This window comes from Palaemon carinicauda, chromosome 21 (genome assembly GCF_036898095.1).
Source record: "Palaemon carinicauda isolate YSFRI2023 chromosome 21, ASM3689809v2, whole genome shotgun sequence".
NCBI lineage: Eukaryota > Metazoa > Arthropoda > Malacostraca > Decapoda > Palaemonidae > Palaemon > Palaemon carinicauda.
The window spans coordinates 35,947,575-35,967,599 of NC_090745.1; the positions used below are offsets into that span (position 1 = coordinate 35,947,575).

The 20,025-nt window shown below is 40.9% G+C and overlaps 1 protein-coding gene across 1 annotated transcript in view; it reads right to left on the reverse strand.

Moving 5' to 3' along the window:
* LOC137614662 (UPF0235 protein C15orf40 homolog) overlaps positions 1-20,025 on the reverse strand; it is a 271,475-nt gene that overhangs the window by 161,468 nt on the left and 89,982 nt on the right. Inside the window, exon 2 of the mRNA XM_068344354.1 lies at positions 9,928-10,038. Within this exon, the coding sequence (XP_068200455.1) occupies positions 9,928-10,038 (111 nt within the window). The remainder of the gene's footprint in view (positions 1-9,927; positions 10,039-20,025) is intronic.

Here is a 20,025-nt window from a genome sequence, read left to right on the forward strand (position 1 = left end):
TAATCATACTAAAGTTTTCTGTTTGAAGTATGTACTATATTGCAAATTACTGGCTACTGTAAAATTATATATAATGTAGTTCAGCCAGTGTGCTGCCGTTGTGGCAAGAATCTGACGGCACGGTCCAGCCGGCATGACGCCGACTGGACTAGGAAATATAAAAGACATATATTTGTGTATCCTACCCAGCCCATTTGCTGTGACCTCCCTTACAATATCAAATCAGAGAGTTTCCTGATCAGGGAAATTCAAGGATAAGGGTTCTACCCTTTTAGGGTTAGAAGTGTAATACCACCAGCTCTTTAAAATATTTATTATAGGGTAATATGAAAACTGATTTCTAGTCAGAATATTGAAGAAATTCCATTCTTTCAAAATAGGATTGGTCTCAGCAAACACCCGGGCAAGGATAACCAAGATATATTGGAAAATAACTACAGTAGAACCTCGGTTGACGAACGACTCCGCTTACGAATTTTTCGGTTAACGAAGTGACTTTCTCTGAAAAATTCGTCTCGGTTAACGAATATTGTATCGGTTAACGAATTTAAATTTCCCTCCCACGCGCCGTTTTTTGTGGAAAAGTGTTAACGCCGCGCTTCCTGATCGCATTTTTCATGGAAATAACTTAACGACAGCATCTCACAATGGAGTCACGTGACTCCTCCCACGCATACCTACCACCCCCTAATCCCCTTTATTACCCCCTTCACTCGTTCATTATCTCAGTATCCGCCGTCTCGATAGCATACATACTTAGTGAATTCGTGGACGATTTCTTTGTGATTTTTACACGTGGTTTGTGATTTGTTTTATTTTCATTCATTTGTGATTACAGTACTGTACTGTGTATTATTGTGATAGACAATGGCTCCTAAGATGTCGAAGAAGGAAAGCAGTAAGAAGAAGCTGATGATAACGATCGAGATGAAGAAGGAGATCATCGAGAAGCATGACCAAGGCATGCGTGTGAAAGACATTGCTAGTTTTTTCAATCGCTCGCAGTCGACGATATGCACAATATTAAAGAAAAAAGAAGAAATAAAGGCCGCTAAAGTAGCTAAAGGTGTATCGTCGTTGTCAAAACAACGGCCACCTATTCTTGATGACGTAGAAAATTTATTAATGGTGTGGTTAAATGAAAAGCAGCTCGCAGGAGATTCAGTAAATGAGAACATGATTTGCGAGAAGGCAAGAACCATTTACGAGGACTTGGTGAGAAGTGAGCCAGGCACATCAGCAGAAAAACAAAGTTTTAAGGCAAGCCGTGGTTGGTTTGAAAAATTCAAGAAGAGAACGGGTATCCATAGTGTTGTTCGGCATGGCGAGGGGGCCAGCGCCGATACGAAGGCAGCAGAGTCTTTTGTGAAAGAGTTCAAAAGTCTCGTGGACTCCGAGGACTACGTTTCCCAACAGGTGTTTAATTGCGATGAGACAGGCCTCTTTTGGAAGAAAATGCCCAGGAGGACCTATATCACGGCAGAAGAAAAGGCCCTTCCTGGCCATAAGCCCATGAAAGACCGTCTAACCCTGCTGTTCTGTTCCAACGCCAGTGGGGATTGCAAAATTAAACCCCTCCTGGTGTATCACTCGGAGAATCCACGAGCCTTCAAGAAGAACAATGTGCAGAAGAAAAAGTTGCACGTCATGTGGCGTTCTAATACGAAGGCTTGGGTGACAAGGATCTTCTTCGTTGAGTGGATGAACGAGGTTTTTGGTCCCGAAGTCAAGAGATACCTCCTGGAGAAGGACCTCCCACTCAAAGCCTTGCTGTTAATGGACAATGCTCCTGCCCATCTTCCAGCCATTGAAGAGGACATAGCGGAGGAATATAAGTTCATTAAGGTGAAGTTCCTACCCCCCAACACCACTCCAATACTCCAGCCCATGGATCAGCAAGTGATCTCAAATTTTAAAAAACTTTATACCAAAGCTATGTTCCAGCGCTGCTTTGAAGTAACAGAGGGCACCAACCTTACCCTCAGAGAATTTTGGAAGGATCACTACTCCATCTACAACTGCCTGACTTTAATTGATAAAGCCTGGCAAGGAGTCACCAGGAGAACCCTCAATTCCGCCTGGAAGAAACTGTGGCCCGACGCCGTTGCAGAACGGGATTTTGAGGGGTTCGAACCCAACCAGGAGGAAGCAGTTGACGAGGATATTGTGTCCTTGGGCAAGGCAATGGGGCTGGAGGTGGACACGGATGACATCGACGACCTCCTGCAGGAGCATAAGGAGCAGCTGACCACCGAGGAGCTGAAGGACCTGCACGAGCAGCAGCAAAGAGAGGTAATAGAGGAAATCTCATCTGAGGAGGAGGGAGGCACTGCAAAATCACTGTCTTCGAGTGAGATAAAAGATTTTTTAAAGAAGTGGGAAGACGTGAAAAGTTTTCTTGAGGAAAATGTCCCGAATAAGGCTGAAACAGACCGTGCAATAAATTTATTAGTCGATAATGGGGTGGGTCACTTCTATAAAATTTTAAAGAACAGACAAAAGCAGGTGTCTATTGAAAAATATCTTGTGAAGGGGGAGAAAAGAACTGTGAAAGACGACGACCAAGAGTCTCGCAAACGCAAAACCAGTGATAGTGAACGCTATTCTCGCGAGAGAACTCCAGTCAACGTTCCTGAAGTTCTCATGGAGGGAGATTCTCCCTCCAAGCAGTAACCCCCTCCTCCTCCTTCCCCTCCTCTCGTCTCCATCAAGCCAGCAGCGACACTCCTCTAAGGTAAAGTTCAGGTTTACTGTGTATGCATATCCATATTTTCATCATTAAATGACTGCAATATTTTAATAATTTTGTGTAGAGTACAGTAGAGTACTGTATGTGTAAGGAAAAATTTGTGAAAATTGGTTTTTGTAGATGGGTTGAACTAATTATTTCGATTTTATAACATTCTTATGGGGAAATTCGTTTCGCGATACGAATTTTTCGGTCTAAGAATTCGCATTAGGAACGAATTAAATTCGTAAACCGAGGTTCTACTGTACTAGTAAAAATATACAATAGTTTTTCTATCAGCAGTATATCCTATACTGCAAATATACTGACTACCTGTATAAACATATACTGTAGTTCAGCCGGCATATAGCCAGCATAGCTAGTTCCTGCCGGCACAGCCAGCATGCTACCTAAAAGAGAGAGAAAGACAGCAGGGAGTGAAGGCTACCTTATTACTGCGTATGTATACACTAATTGAGGATGTAAAAGTCTAATTTACTGCCTTTCTCCAGAAAGAAGGTTCAAATGGAAGGAGAGAATGTAACATTCAGGCTTCCATCCAGCCACGAGTATCAACGCCGGCAAGGTCCAACCGGCACGCAAGCCTCCGGCATACCTCGGCAACAGAACTTGTGGCCAGCAGTCCAAGGGAGGACTGGGGAACCTTGGTAACAGAAGGGACTTCCCACCTACAGCCATCATGGCTGCCGACAGATGACATGGCTACTAGCAGCTTGCATAGCCGCCAGCAGCTGTCATAGCCGCCAGCAGCTGTCATAGCCGCCGACAGTTTGTAAAACACATGGTCGCCAGCAGCCAACATGGCCGCCGGCAGTTATCATGGCTGCTGGCAGCTGGCATAGCCGCAGGCAGCCGGACAACAGCTGCAGAGAAGGAGTCTGGCCGGCCCCCGCAACCCACCGGCAACGGTGAGGTTGCAGGACGACGGCTCAAAGAAAGATAATGGCTCGGCCATCATAAAAGAACAGAGGGGGAGGGAAAAGGGTCCTGTATGAGGTGTGGAAGGAGCCGGCAAGGTTGCCGGTCCTACACACCCTTAAGAAACTGTTTCAGTCTCGGCGACATCCTAGGAGGCAGGAGAATCTTCTATTCTCCAACCTAGGGTCTTCCAATACAGTTAAGGGGATGGCAGCAGTGCCGCCACCTCTCGACAGGGAGAAACAGAGTTCCAGTGCCGGCGCCATCCTAGGCCTCAGAAGAATAACTACTCTTCAGCCTAGGGTCTGCGAGCACAGGACTGGTCTACTAGGCCACAGGGAGAAGGTGGCGGCATCATACAACCACTTCAGGTGCGGCCTAGGGAGGGCTAGCCTCCTATGTTAGCAGCCTCACCGGCAGGGAAATAACAAATCACTCTGCCGGCCAACTGTTGGCACAAGAGTATATACTCTGAGGTTCTGACCGAATCCCAAAACCTGCCATCTGCGGTTTAGGGACGAGACAGAAAACCCTAGGCTAGTCATGCCTGAATGAAAACTCGGGCACGACTCACTAGGGTTGTAGCCTAAGGCTACACCCAGAGGGAAGAGAGATTACCCTTAAATCTCTACTAGAGACGAGTATCGGTTATATGATAATTCTAGGAGATATCAATCTCCGATGAATTGATCAACCAATATACGAGGGTAACCAGGGAAATGTCGAAAGAATACTATATCGCTTAGGTTAGGTTACCTAAATCGCCGAAACTCTGACATATACGATCGACGCAGAAAAAAGGAAAATTATGCATATAAATATCTTTACAAGTATAAAGTGCTTAAATAGCTTTCATAATAAAATGATTAATGCTATTTTAACTGGGAATGTCATTCTACTAACTAAATAACACACGCATAATGAACGACAGCGCCCATGGCGCCTCCGGTAACAGGCCTAGCTCCTAATCACCATAAATTAATCTAATTTCACAGTGAAACAGGAGCTAAATTACACACAACTTTCCAGAGGCGAAAGAAGATGGAGATTGCCTAATAATCCTTGAAAATCGATCGAAAATGTCAGATCAATAGGGAACACCACCCTGTGAAATCGCTACAGAATTAGGAATATCCGCCATATTGGATATGGCGCTGTTGTGACACTCAATAGTAGTATGGGAACTAGGGCAACCTTGATACGGTTCCCCTTCTAATTCTGCCACTTTCCCCCTCGAAGCGTAAACGCTATTCGGGGTGCAGATTGCTATGTGGCGTGTCAAGAATACGTCCCCTGATATTATGCGATATCCTTGAGAGAAATTTAAGAATATTCGCGGCAGGAGATAGAATACTGGAGACCTAAAGGTAAATTCTCTGGGAATATCACTGTAGTCAAATATCCCTTAGGAAGCTACCCTTAGGAACCTTCCATCAGGACGACATGGCTTGAGCCCAAAAATATATATACACAGTCAGACTTCGCTTATCCCGAAGGTTACAGAGACAGTCACAATAAACAAAAATTCGCGAATAATTGTTACACTAGGGTGGGATAGCTCCTAACCTAAGAAGTCACTGCCCCTTGTCACAAGCGGGTGCACGAGCTGATGATTACCTGAGTAAATACTGGCTAATATTTTTGATTTGGTTTCTACAACAGTTTATAATCATATGTACAGTGTACAGAACATCTGCACACATCTACACTATGTACTGGACACAGTAAGGTTACAGTACAGTATTGTGCTAAGGTAAAGTTTACTGAGTTGTCATCCTCCCCTTACTGTTGTTCCTATCTAGAAATACTGTACTGTAACATATTACTCACTGATACTGTAATGTATATTACTGTAATATATGTACAGTAATATTACTACAGTACAGGTTAACTGTACTTAATATAAATGTTCGATGTTTTCGTTCAGACGACTGTAGCCTACGCCGCTACTGGAGAAGCATGACCCAACTTAAGTGTTGTCTCTTGAGCAGTATGTTATCTATGCTTTTTTTGAAACAGAAATACATCTTATTTTATAAACTAAAAGCTTACATATCTCGATAATAATTGTTTCTTTTAAATAAATAAACAGAAACTGCATTCGATCACTTTTCAACTGTTGATCTCTCTCTCTCTCTCTCTCTCTCTCTCTCATATTAGATTTCGTTTCGGAAGCATTATTGCATTATAGAAAATTACGACTATTTAAATAGTTAATTAAGCTTTAATAATACATATACCGTATATTATCATGTAAAGGACGACCACATGTAAAGGGCCAACCTCAAAATTTCTTTAAAGAAAAGCATTTTTATCATATACTCCATGTAATGGGGGACGGCAATTTCAAAGCCAGCCAGTTATTACACTTTTGTTGTACATATTTTATCACACATATTATAATCTTTATTCATAATAGCATTTTTACTAAAAGCTCTTTGTATTATTGTTAATCACTTGCATGTGTAAATGCTTTCATGTGTTCATCATGATCGGCGATGAAACGTAAAAAAAAAAAAAATTTGTTTTAAGCGGTGTTTTTAAGATCGATTGATTGATTTGAGGTTTTCTGGCATCCTGACATCTAAGGTCATTGACGCCGATATCATTTATTGTAAAAATGAAAAATTTAAAAGAATATTCAAATAAAACTATAAAAGCAAGGATGTCATTTTAAGTCAAATATCTTTCAGAAAACCTGCTTCTGAAATATAGCTAAAAATATTCCATCGTGTTGATCTTTGTAAAGGTGGACCATTGTTGGTGTTAATGATTGGTGCATGATCATTAGTATGCCAATCATCTAATATCCTCCAATCGAACACGAGATGGCAGTTAGAGCTTGCAATTGATAGGTCAATACACGACAACATACCTGTCTGGACATGAAAGTGTGTGGGCTCTCCTGTATTAAGGAGCCCAACATCCTCATTTTCCAAAATAGATTATATAATATTGCCCCTTGTGTTTGATAAAACATCACCCAATGAAGGATGTCTACAATTCATATCTCCCAGTAAGAGAAAAGGTTGAGGAAGTTGTTGAATGACATTTACTAAATTATCATACAAAATATAATTTGGAGACAAGTAGAGAGAGCATATTGTATATTTTTTCCCTATATCAATTTGTACAACAACTGCCTGCAGGGGAGTACGAATAGACAAAGGTATTTCGCGAACATCTCGACGAACGTACATGAGACTTCCGCCATGGCTCCCTGCTTGTTGATTATATGGTGTTCTATAGCTAACATATTCTCGAAGACAAGGAGTGTTAGCATCAAGCATACTTTCCTGTAGACATACAATTATGGGGGGAATGTTTTTGAATTGGGAGCTCAAGTTCTTCATATTTGGCCCTTAAACCCTGACAATTCCATTTCAATATGGAGGAGAAAATTACGTATTATTTCTGGAAGACATTTTGAATGAGGTCTTCCCATTTGCTGTTTTTAATCTAACACCATTACCTGTAGGTTTCTTCAGATATGTTCTTGATATGTTGGGTTTTATGTTTGTCTTTTTTTGTGTGTGTGTCCTTTTGATCTATTTGTTGAGGTGGAAGGTGGACCTCAACTTGAATTTCTGATTTATTCAATTTATCTTCCAGTTCATTAGAAACATCAACAGATAAAACCTCAAATTTACTTGATGTCATAACTTTAATGTTTCTAATTAAGGGAGTTGAGAGAGATGGGGGTCTCTTTCTTCTACGATTAATAGATGGTAAGATTCTAGGTTTTTGTACCTTTCCCCACTACAGGTGCATCAAGTTGGTTTTAAGTGGAGCCTCCATCAAATCATGCAAGGACATGGCGTGAGAGGTTTGTACTAGTTTTTGTGGTGGGGGACGAAGGCTGTACAGAGATGGGCAATACCCTAGTGTTAATATACCGTGGTAAAGCCTTGGGAGGTAATATGCTCACCTTATCATCCAGCATTTTATCAGAGGGTATATATCTTTTTCTAGAGCTATTGGCAGTACTAGGTGGGTTTGATTTTAATGGCTTAGCATAGCTATTTGATTTATTTAAGTCTCTTGGCATGTTCCACACTTATATGTTCTAAATTAGATTTGTTAAGGGCAGTTTCTTCCAACTTGTACAGCTCGCAGCTCTTGCCTGTGGATTTATGATTGGAATTGCAATTTAAACACCTGGCTCCAAGTGCACATTCTCCATGGTAGGATTTTGAGCAAATACACACATTTTCTCATTTTTGCAAACTTTAGACGGGTGTCCCAATTTAAAACACTGCAGTGGCTTCTGCTTGAATAGCCGTACTCTAATCATTTCGTTTTCAATAATAATATGGAAAGATATATCACCATCCTGGAAAGTAAGGATAATCATTTATGTACCTGGGAGTTTGTGAACTTTCCATACATTTAGTGGACACATGGCCAGTATCTCCTCTTTAAATTAATACAGATCTCTGTTAAAAACTATTCCCCTTCCAGGTGGGGTTTGACATCTAACTTAATATCATCATTAGTTGTTTTTAGGTTGGACAGTATTACAGATTGTGTGCTTGATTTGGTATGGATAAGGAAACTATTTTTTTTTTCAAAACGAGATATATCTCTCGGTGCAATAGTTCCTACTTTTTTTCTGAATTAATTTGCATATCTTGAAATAATGCCCTGTAACCCCCTTGGATTCAGCTACAAGCCACATAGGTGGTTTTGACTTTCTCTCAGAAGGCATAACGAAATCAGTGTCTTTTTCCAACTAGTCAGCAGGCCTATATACATCCAAATCCTTTAGTACCTTATAGCAGAGAGCAGCCATGACATTCAAGTTATCAATTTTAATATTATTCATGTTAATTATTGCTTTAAATGCTTCATCATGACTACTGTAACATATCCATGAATCCCCATTTATCATCTTCAAGTTTCATTCTTATTTCTTTTATACAACCGTAGCACTGAAATGCTTTACAGTATATAAATTATCATAGTTTGTGTCTATTGGAATTTGGGTAATATGAAGGATTCAAAGTTTCCTCGTGTTACCCTTTTTACTCAATTTGGATTATCAATAGAATGGTCCTTTCCAGTTCATCAACAGAAGTTTCCTTAATAGACTGGCCTGAGGTCGTCAACAGTGCCGGGGGAGAGTCAGCGTATCTAGGGGATGGGGGTCCATTGTTTGAAGAGTCCATAAGACACGGTTCAGATTAGAAAGAAGAGTTTGATTTACCTGCTCGAGAATACTAAGGCATCACACGTAGGAAAGGAAATTTGCACTCTCCACTATTGGCACAAAGAGAGTATACTTCCCAGATGGTCAACTCCATACCTTACCCAAAGGATAGCATCAAAACAGATATAGAGGCACAGGTGTAAGCTGAACCCGCCTGTTAGGACTGAGACCAGGAAACTATGGAATCATCCTCCCCATATCTGTAATGATGGGCTTCCAGCCAAAAGCTGAGAGTCCTACCCCAAGCATTGGATCCCCCTGGATTCCGAAGATCCAACACTTGAGAATAGTTCCGCCAAAAAGGTCCAAACCATCTTCGGAATGGCTGAGATCATCCAATACTGTCCTATATAGCTTTGAGCGCAAATACCTCCCCACCATGACACCTTCTCCTATTCATCAAAGCAGGTAGCAATAACGGATGTAGAAATACCCACGCCAGTGCAATAACAGATGCAGAAACATCCACGCCATTAGAAAAAAAAAGTAATCACACAGCAAAAGAAAGTGAATTTTCTAAGGAAATAAAATCCAGAAGCAAATCAGTTGGAAAAGGGAGAGAGCTGCAATGTCTGTTCTACACCGTGCCAAAAGCAGAATGGGTACTCAACCCAGGTGTGTGAGTGAGCAGGGGTAGCAGGTTATCGCCCCATCCCACCCCGCTAACTAGCGGGTGAGTGGTTATCCCTTACTAAATGTCTAATAGCTTATCTTTCAACTTCGCCAAAAGTAATATCCCAACAAATGGTGGAAGGCTTGTAATGGATGACAGAACAAAACAATGTTAGGGAGTACAGTGTGTTACTTAGTGTGTTAGTCGACTACGAGTAGGCAATGGACAGTGATTTGTTAGGATATGAGTTAACCCACAATAGAGCATCAGGTATTCATGGATTCTCTCTTTTAGCAGCTTTTTCTGTTACATAACCAAAGGTATAAGGAGGACTGACTGAAATTCAAAGGTATAAGGAGGACTGACTGAAATTCAAAGGACAAAATTGTTGTTTTCAAGTCAAAAGAAATTCAGTCATGAAAAGGTTACCAATCTTACCTGCACTGAATCCTTTGTGTGTTTCTTTCCTTTCCCCATATTGAAAAAACAACATGAAGTGCTGAGGTTATGGTACAGTACAGCAGACGACAAGAAATCACAAACCTTCACCTGTAAAAATATGAGGGCCAGAAGATTAGTTCCTTCATTAACACAAAAACAAATCTTTTAGGCATATTCCATGTTTCTTATTGTGAAGCAAGTTTTCTTTAAGGATTAAGAAAAGGCTCTACCATTGAGCAAGAAATTCACAGTAAAGTTACTGTTAACTGGCATACACAAATATAAAAAATGGTAAAAATATCCCAAATTTCCATAGAGGTTTGCATTTTACCTAACTACAGTGTACAAACCTGAGTCCTTTGAATAGAGTATGACTTCCACAAAGCTGAAACGGAAATTTAAATTTGACGGGGCAGTTGTAAATACAGACTTTTTAACCTTAGGCTCAGACTTATTAGGTGGATCAGGTGGAAAGTGTAACTTGAAGGACTATGTGTTGTACGCCAGTTCAACATATATCCGTTTCAACTTTACGTCGCTCTCTTAAATATTAAATACCGAAATAAAATCAAAGTAATGTCGGTAAATCTCACCTAATGTTGGTCTCTAAGTAATCAAATAACAATTATGTACTGTACTGTACTGTACTGTACTATACTTTACAGTGTTGTTCTGTACTGTAGTGTACTGTACTGTTTTCACATAGAAGTTTATTAATGTAAGAATATGACAAATTTGGAATCATTTGTATATTTTTTTAACTATACAAACCTGAAGCTCTTCACAAATTGTATTATTTTGGCGAGAGCTAAAATCAACCGTTAAAGGTTTTTCAAGGTGTAACTACCCTCCACTAGTTAACGGAAGGGGTTGGCAGGGGTACACCAACCATTCCGCTCACACAAGCTTTAGTAAATAAACGTCCCTTTGCAATTATTATTATTATTATTATTATTATTATCATTATTACTATCCAAGCTACAACCCTACTTGGAAAAGCAAGATGCTATAAGCCCAGGGGCTCCAACAGGGAAAAATAGCCCAGTGAGGAAAGGAAATAAGGAAATAAATAAATGAAGAGAACAAATTAACAATAAATCATTCTAAAATAAGTAACAACGTCAAAACAGACATGTCATATATAAACTATTAACAACATCAAAAACAAATATGTCATAAATAAACTATAAAAAGACTCATGTCCGCCTGGTCAACAAAAAAGCATTTGCTCCAACTTTGAACTTTTGAAGTTCTACTGATTCAACCACCCGATTAGGAAGATCATTCCACAACTTGGTAACAGCTGGAATAAAACTTCTAGAATACTGCGTAGTATTGAGTCTTGTGATGGAGAAGGCCTGGCTATTAGAATTAACTGCCTGCCTAGTATTACGAACAGGATAGAATTGTCCAGGGAGATCTGAATGTAAAGGATGGTCAGAGTTATGAAAAATCTTATGCAACATGCATAATGAACTAATTGAACGACGGTGCCAGAGATTAATATCTAGATCAGGAATAAGAAATTTAATCGACCGTAAGTTTCTGTCCAACAAATTAAGATGAGAATCAGCAGCTGAACACCAGACAGGAGAACAATACTCAAAACAAGGTAGAATGAAAGAATTAAAACACTTCTTCAGAATAGATTGATCACCGAAAATCTTGAAAGACTTTCTCAATAAGCCTATTTTTTGTGCAATTGAAGAAGACACAGACCTTATATGTTTCTCAAAAGTAAATTTACTGTCGAGAATCACACCTAAAATTTTGAAAGAGTCATACATATTTAAAGAAACATTATCAATACTGAGATCCGGATGTTGAGGAGCCACCGTCCTTGAAATACTTACAATCATACTTTGAGTTTTGTTAGGATTCAACTTCATACCCCATAATTTGCACCATGCACTAATTCTAGCTAAATCTCTATTAAGGGATTCACCAACCCTAGATCTACATTCAGGGGATGGAATTGATGCAAAGAGAGTAGCATCATCTCCATATGCAAAAAGCTTGTTTTCAAGGCCAAACCACATGTCATGTGTATATGGTATGAAAAGTAATGGGCCAAGAACACTACCCTGTGGAACACCGGATATCACATTCCTATAATCACTATGGTGCCCATCAACAACAACTCTTTGAGATCTATTACTTAAAAAATCAATAATAATGCTAAGAAACGACCCACCCACTCCCAACTGTTTCAGTTTGAAAACAAGGGCCTCATGATTAACACGGTCAAAGGCAGCACTAAAATCAAGGCCAATCATACGAACTTCCCGACCACAATCAAGGGATTTCTGTACAGCATTGGAGATTGTAAGAAGGGCATCACATGCTCCAAGGCCTTTACGAAAACCAAATTGCAAACTAGGGAGTAGATGATTACCTTCAGCAAACCTGTTAAGACGTTTTGCCAGAAGACGTTCAAAAACTTTAGATAATATGGGAGTTATGGAAATTGGGCGGTAATCAGTGGGACTTGAGCTACCACAAACACATTTACATAGAGGAGTAACATTACCAATTCTCCAACTAGTGCTAAAAGCTCCTCTTCTTGCTAACTTGCGCAAAATAACAGATAACTTTGGAGCTAAGAAATCTGCTGTCTTTATAAAAAACAAAGGAAAAATACCATTTGGGCCTACACCTCCATAAGCATCAAGGTCCATCAACAGAGCTTCTGGGGAAAGGTGAAGGTGGGACCTGTATGTGTAAAGAACTTCAGGTTTGTATAGTTAGGAAAAATACAAATTATTCCAAATTTGTCATTTGTTCTGGAACTAAACGCAAACTTCATTCTCTTTATATAGGAGACTCACCACATGGTGGGTGGAAGTCCAAAAACCAACTGGCTGGAGACCATTCCGGGAAGACACTCTGTGCTATGCACGAGCTGTTTAGAGGGCACCCTGACACCTCGTTATCCTCATAGAATGATGGCCAGCGCAATTGTTGCTAGCGTAGAATTTAGCAATGTGACTTGGGCAGGTAAGCGTAAAATTGAAACTAAGCTCCTAACTTAGGCTAGACTTTGCCTGACTCCACCTCACTTGGAGAACAGGGGCATAACAAATATATCAACATATACTGTATTAGGATGCACAAAGGGCATGGTACCCACATGCAGTCAGAGGCAGTCAGCTTTTAGAGTTGTTTGGATGCAGCACTCCAAGAAAGGGAAGGATGAAATAGGAAGTGACCGGTCACTCACACGTTTATCCTAGACTTACTCGCGGGTAACATCTGTTCTCGACCAACTGCTACTTGTCCTGCAAGGGAGCTGAAGTGTTACTGACCACGTTTTGTGCAGCCACCACAGGACCTAAGATAAAAGTATCCAGGTTCCTGTGGGTTATGCCTTGCAGGAGGTGGGCAGCGGCCGCTGTCTGCCGTTTCCACACCCAGCTTGTAACCCCTGCATCACATAGAAATTCTTTTGAATGATAGGAATGTGCTGGCACTCCTGGCTTCATGAGGACGAGGATGACGATTAGAAAATGAGGGACGTGGATGCATGGCTCTCTTGATTTCCTGTCTAATCTGGTCCTCCCTGTGCTCACCAAGAACCTACTGATCTGATGGCGGTTCTGGAGGTTCTTTTTAAGCATTTCTTCCTTGCCCACACAGGGCAGAGCAACAGTTGGTCTGGGTCCTCTGTTACAGAACAGAGACTAAATTTGGAAGGGCCTGAATCTAGGATCCACTTCGTCCCGGTTTTGAGTCTTTGCTGTGACTCCGGGATGAATCCGAGAGTCACGTGCCCCCACTCCCAAGAATGGGTGATGTTATAGGACCAACTACGTAGCTCATTGACTCTCTGTAGAGGACAGAGCTAGGAGAAAGAACGTCTTCTGGGTCAAGTTCCGATCTGATGCTTGACAAAGACAGTGCTCCTTCATCGAGCGCAGTATTCCACTATGTTCCCCGGAAGTGATCTGATTCCCGACTGAGGGCAGCTGCGCTTGGAGCTCTGTATAAAGAAAGACTATTCCATTGAGGAGAGAATGCTAACTCTGTTCAGTTTAAGACGAGGCTTAAGGCCAAGTTATAGCCTTTCACTGTCAATACCAAACAAAGTTTTCCTCTCTGAGGAACAACAGGAAAGTCGCTATTGTTGGTATAGTGGCACTGAGGGAAGCAATACCCTGTCTATGGCACCAACCACAAACTTTGCCTGTTCTTCTAAGCAGATAATTCCCCGGAGGTATCCTGCTATTCTTTTGTCCCTAGTCTAGAAAGCTTTCTTTCCAAGAGGTTGTTGGATAATCTCCAGGGGTGAAGATGAAGCAATAGTATCACTTGATGGAAGGTCTGCACATGGTTATCTGAGTAGATTGGCAAATGTAAAGGAGGCCTCTTGGTGCCTCTGTGAGATGCAGAAGGCCCAGGAATCACTCTGGTTTGGCCACAACTGAGCTACTAGGGTCATCGAGGAATCTAGCGGTATCCCGAGTTTGTTTATAAGCCTCCTTACTATGCCGAAGGAGGGGAATGTGCAGACTTCTGTCCTGTCCCACAGATGTTGAAAGGCGTCTTGTCAGATCGCCTGGGAACCCAGTGCTGGCGAGCAGTACACCAGAAGATTTCAGTTTAGGGACAACACAAACCAGTTCCTTGTCAGCAAACCTTACCAAGACAAACTCTGTTGGCTATCTGTCATCTCTGAGACCATTCGAAGCCTGCTATCTGAGTACCCCTGCTCACATTGTCTGCCAGCACATTCCTTTTGCCAGGGATGAAACAGGCTGTAAGGCTACCGAGTTGTTCTCCTTCCCTCCAAGGATTCCACAACTAATTAGCAGAAGTGCTATCACTCATCAGCACTACGGAGTGCCCTGAAAGGAACTGATGGAATTCTTTAGGGGAGAGAAAGGCTGCTCTAATTCAAGGTAGGAGGCTCACCTTATGGTGGGTGGGAGGTTCATGTAGCACTGTTGCTCGCATTTGGACCAAAGCCCAGATGCTAAGAGATGCGACAGGTGAGCTCCCCTTTTTTTTCTTTGAATGCGACAAATCCAGGGGAGGAGAGAGAAGGCCTACTCCCATGAGCAGGTTGGTGTCTACCACCCACCACTCAGGTCTCGCTTCAGTGGGTTAAGGTGCTAAGACCATAAGGTGGAACTGTCAGAGAATGATTGGTCGATCCTGAAACTGCCTGTTTCCCAGCATGGACAAGGTCCAGGGACCAGGGGGCATATCTCGAGAACGAGGCTGATCCCAATTAAACCTCACGAGCCTATTTCCTTCATTTAGCTGGAGTGCTAAGGAAAAGAAGGGGTATGAGAGGATGTCACCTTGTGGCCCTCCTTACAGTTAACTTCTGTAAGGAAGTGGGCGTAGTTCACATGTCTGATCGAGAGATTGGCCTGTGAAGGAAAATTTGATTGATTGATTTAAAATTTTCTGGCACCCTGACATCTAAGGTCAATGACGCCAATATCATCTATTATATATAAAAAAACAGAAGAATATTCAATTAAAACAGTAAAAGTTAAGATGTCAATATAAAAGTTGAATAGTTTTCAGAAGACCTGCTTCTGAAATAAATCTAAAAATGCCGCTCGCAGAGTAGGACACATCATGTCCAAGAATCTTGGCAAGTATGAACCTGCCATCCTTCCCTTGAGCCTCAAGTGGTGAACAAATACCTCACTGTTAAAGGTACCAAACAGTCGTCATAATACAGTTAGTGCTGGCCTTTTATCAGAAACTCCTGTGTCAACCGAGCGTAACCAATGCAGAGACGACAAAGAGACGTCTCCCACTTTTGGGGCATTATGTTATACCTCCAAGGATATATGACATTTGTTACTTCTCTTATTTTATTGCCATCTGGACTATCCCAATGCTGTTGCCAATTATCATAAAACTATTTTTTAATGTTAGGTAGTAAATCATTACCTTCTTAGTAGCAACTCGGATGTAGCATTCTTTGCCAGTAAATCTGCCTTTTCAATCCCAGACACACCTACATACGCTGGAACCCAACAAAATCGAACCATTATACCTCTCAGTCGAATTATAAAAAGCCATTCTAAAATCCTTAAAACTAAAGAGTTACTAGAATTAAAAACTTGTAAAGCTTCAAGGACCTTCCTTGCATCACTAAAAATGGAAAATTACCCTCCTTCTCTAATGCTATTTTCGCAATAGCGGTTAGTATGCCACACAGTTCAGCAGTAAATATGGAAGTTAGAGGAAGTGTACCTCTACAATTAAAACCATTACTATGTACTCCTAATCCAATGCCAGCACCAGATTTGGAGCCATCAGTATATATAAAAGCCAATGCCCTATGTTCTGCAACATGTTCCATAAAAAGAGACCTAGATTCTAAGTCAGTCATATTCTTTTTAACTATGATGAAGTATTTACAAAAGGATACCTATGGTAATTTCCATGGAGGCGTTGACAATACCTTAAATGGAAGCACCTTACTTCTAATTATATCAAGAATGTATATTAATTGTTTAACCCGAAAACCATAAGGTTGCGGAGATTTTGGGTGTAACTCAAAGTATGATGTGTGCTTTGCAAGGCTTGCAGTCTGATAGGCTAAAGAATTAGGAAGCCTTTGCAACCTAAACCAATACCGAACAATAGAAGACTGTCAGTATAGGTCTAAAGGTAATTCCCCAGCATCAATAAAGAGGCTTGTGACAGAAGTTCTGAATGCTCCTGTGGACAATTTAATATCAGCATGATGAATTGAATCTAATATCTTTAATCAGATTAGGGTGGCTGAGGAGTATATTTCACACCCATAACTAATTTTTGAAAAAATCAGGGCATTGTATAATTTTGAAATAGTATTTCGGTCTGCCCCCATGATGTATGGGACAATACTTTTTAAAGATTCAGAGCCTCAAGACATTTAGCTTTTAATGCTTTTAAGTGAGAAACCAATGTAAGCCCACAATCAAATATCAAGCCTAAAAATTTAGCTTCACTTACACATGGGATCCGTTGACCTTTCATGTGTATATCCAGATCTGGATGTATTCCTAAATACGGCAGAAATGGACTACAACAGTTTTGCTTGTCTAAAACTTAAGCCCATTCTTATCAGCCCACTGAAAAATTTTATCAATTAAGAGTTGTAGTTTTCTCTCAACTATCGCCATTCTAGCTCCAGCAAATGATATGGAAATCATCAACAAATAGTGTTGAGAGAATATCTTGAGGATATCCCATTAATTGCTAAGGCAAACAGGGTTACACTTAGCCCACTATCCTGGGGAACTCCTTCCTGACACTTCCTCTCAGATAGAGCTTCCCCCACTCTCACTTGAAAAAATCTATGTGAAATAAAGGATTGAATGAACAATGGTAGCTCTCCTCGTAATCCCAAATTATGAATGGTTTTAACCCTGGACAGGTACGATGGGGCGTACGCGACCCCGAGCGTATTTAAAAAACATGTTTTTCTCGCGTGACTCACCCCCGTGACCGAATTTCTGGGTGATCGACCTGCAGCGGGTCACTAGCCTACACGCCGCAGTTGGGTCCAGACGTGCTTCATTGTAGCTGTTCGCCTTCCTACTTTTCTGAGACGCCCCGGGGTCGAGCTCGACCGAATATACCTGAATCAGGTAAGTTACATAATTATCAAAGTTATTACGTAGTAAGAAATTGTCGTAGAATGGTGCAACTTGTATAGGTTATCAGTGGTGGAAAGTCTGGGTGGATGGTTTGGCTACCACGTACATGAATTTTTTTGTAGCTGAGATGCCGTATATCACCACGAGGCCCATTTTTCCTCGAATGCCACTTTTTCAGTTTTTTGCATTTTTGGGCCAAGTCATTTTTCCGTAAGAAATTGGCAAATAGTGTCAACAAACTTTTATTTTTTTAGTGTTGGAAAGTGTGTCTAAATGATCTGGCTACCCATGCACGACATTGTTTTTTGCCTGAGATATACTGGTATGGGATCCATTTTCCATCGAATGCGTATTTCTAATTTTTTCTAATTCTTTGCAGTTATCAAAATGGCAAGCAAGAAGTATTCCTTGGGCATCGATGCCATCAATCAACTACTAGAATAGCTTGATAGTGATGTTGAGGATGGTCTGGAGATAGATGACGTCACTGACGAGGAGTATTTCGATGTGAGGGAGTTGGAGCAAGAGGTGAGGGAGGAAGAAGAGAAGGCAGAGGATCCGGAAATTATCACCTTAGGGAATGGGGATGGAAAAGACGACGACAATGAGGGGGAGGTAGTTGGGGTTGGGGGTTCTGCTTCTGTTGTTGTGACAGCCAGCACAACAACAACTTCCCCTATGCCATCAACATCAAGTGGACAGCCCGCAGCACCGGTACGTCGCCTCACCCCAGTGGAGAGGAGCAGGAAGAGGAGAAGGGGTGAACTACAGCCAGCCAGGGGAACTCCTATCACCCAGATACAATCTGATTCCATTCAAGGCCGTGATGGTACTCTCTGGCATAAAAATCCAAATCCCACCCTCCCCCATATACTCACACCACGGATTGAGCCTGGAGGTCCCACCTCTGTCACGTTGGGCGCGAAGAAAATGTCCGACATTTTCTCGTTCTTTTTGGACGACCGCATGTTAGCCGAGATTGTTCTGCGTTCTAATGAACGCCTTGCCCTTTTGAGAAGTAATTACCATCAAAAGGGCAACGTTGCCCTTAGGGACATTGACCTGAGGGAACTGAAGGCGTTTATTGGAATTCTAATAATGTCAGCAGTGTGGTGTGACAACCATACACCCACTTGTGACATGTGGGACCTCACAGAGGGAAATCCTTTGTATAGGTGTACAATGAACGAGCGTCGTTTTACCCTGTTGGTGAGGGTTCTTCGCTTCGATGATTCGGCCACCAAAGCAGAGAGGGTGAAAAAGGATCGCCTCGCTCCCATTAGGAAAGTCTTCGACCACGTGGTGGCCAATTGTCGAAGCAATTATAGCCCCGGGCCCCATCTCACTGTTGATGAACGACTTGTCCCTTTTCGGGGTCGCTGTCCATTCAAGATGTATATTCCCAACAAACCAGCTAAGTAAAAATAATTTTATTTTATATTTGCACATGTAATTATTGTTTTGTATTTATAAAAAAATTGTTTATTTATTTTATATATATATATATATATATATATATATATATATATATATATATATATATATATATATATTGAGAAGTAAAGAACTTGATATATGATTTGTGTCTAAAATATAATATATCATCTATTCTATCTCTATCTATCTATAACTTTGTTATTTATTTATCTGATAATTTCTCTTTCGTATTTGTAAATAATGTTTTTGTGTAATTATTGTTATTATTATTATTATTATTATCATAATTTTCACTATAATAATTATCAGTGATATAATTATCTGTTAATTTCTCTTTCGTATTTGTAAATGTTTTTCTTATGTATTTATTATTATTATTATTATTATTATTACTATATTTACTAGTAATATAATTGTATATTGTGTTATTTTTGTTATTTATTTGTTATTTGTTATCTTTTTACCTTTATTAGTTACTAATTCTATTTCTCTTCCTCTAGGTATGGTATCAAGCTTGTATTGGCGTGTGATGCCGATTCTCATTACATGTGTAATGGCCTTGCCTACTTGGGGAAGGACACGGTCAAGACACCAAGAGGAGCGACGCTTGGAGAAGTTTTTACGTCTGATCTTGTGGCACCTTTTCAGCGAAGTGGCCGCACAGTGACGACGGATAACTTCTTCACGATGCTACCGCTCGCCTTATCACTCGCGGATAAGGACATGCATTTGTGTGGCACCATTCGCCAAAAGCCTTATATTGCTAAGGAACTTATGGAGAAGGTGCTTCCCCCAAAGGACTCAGTGGCAGTGTTCAATTACGAACACAATCTAACTCTACAGTGTCAGCAAATTAGTAGGACTAAGAAAGTGATGCTGTTGAGTTCCCAGCATCATGATCCGTCCGAGGTCGAAAAAAGGAAGACGGACATTCAGATGTTTTATAATGCGACCAAGGGAGGTGTAGATACATTCGACCAGATGTGTTCTATATCTAATTGTGTTCGTAAGTCACGACGCTGGCCTCTGAGTCTCTTCTACGGGATAT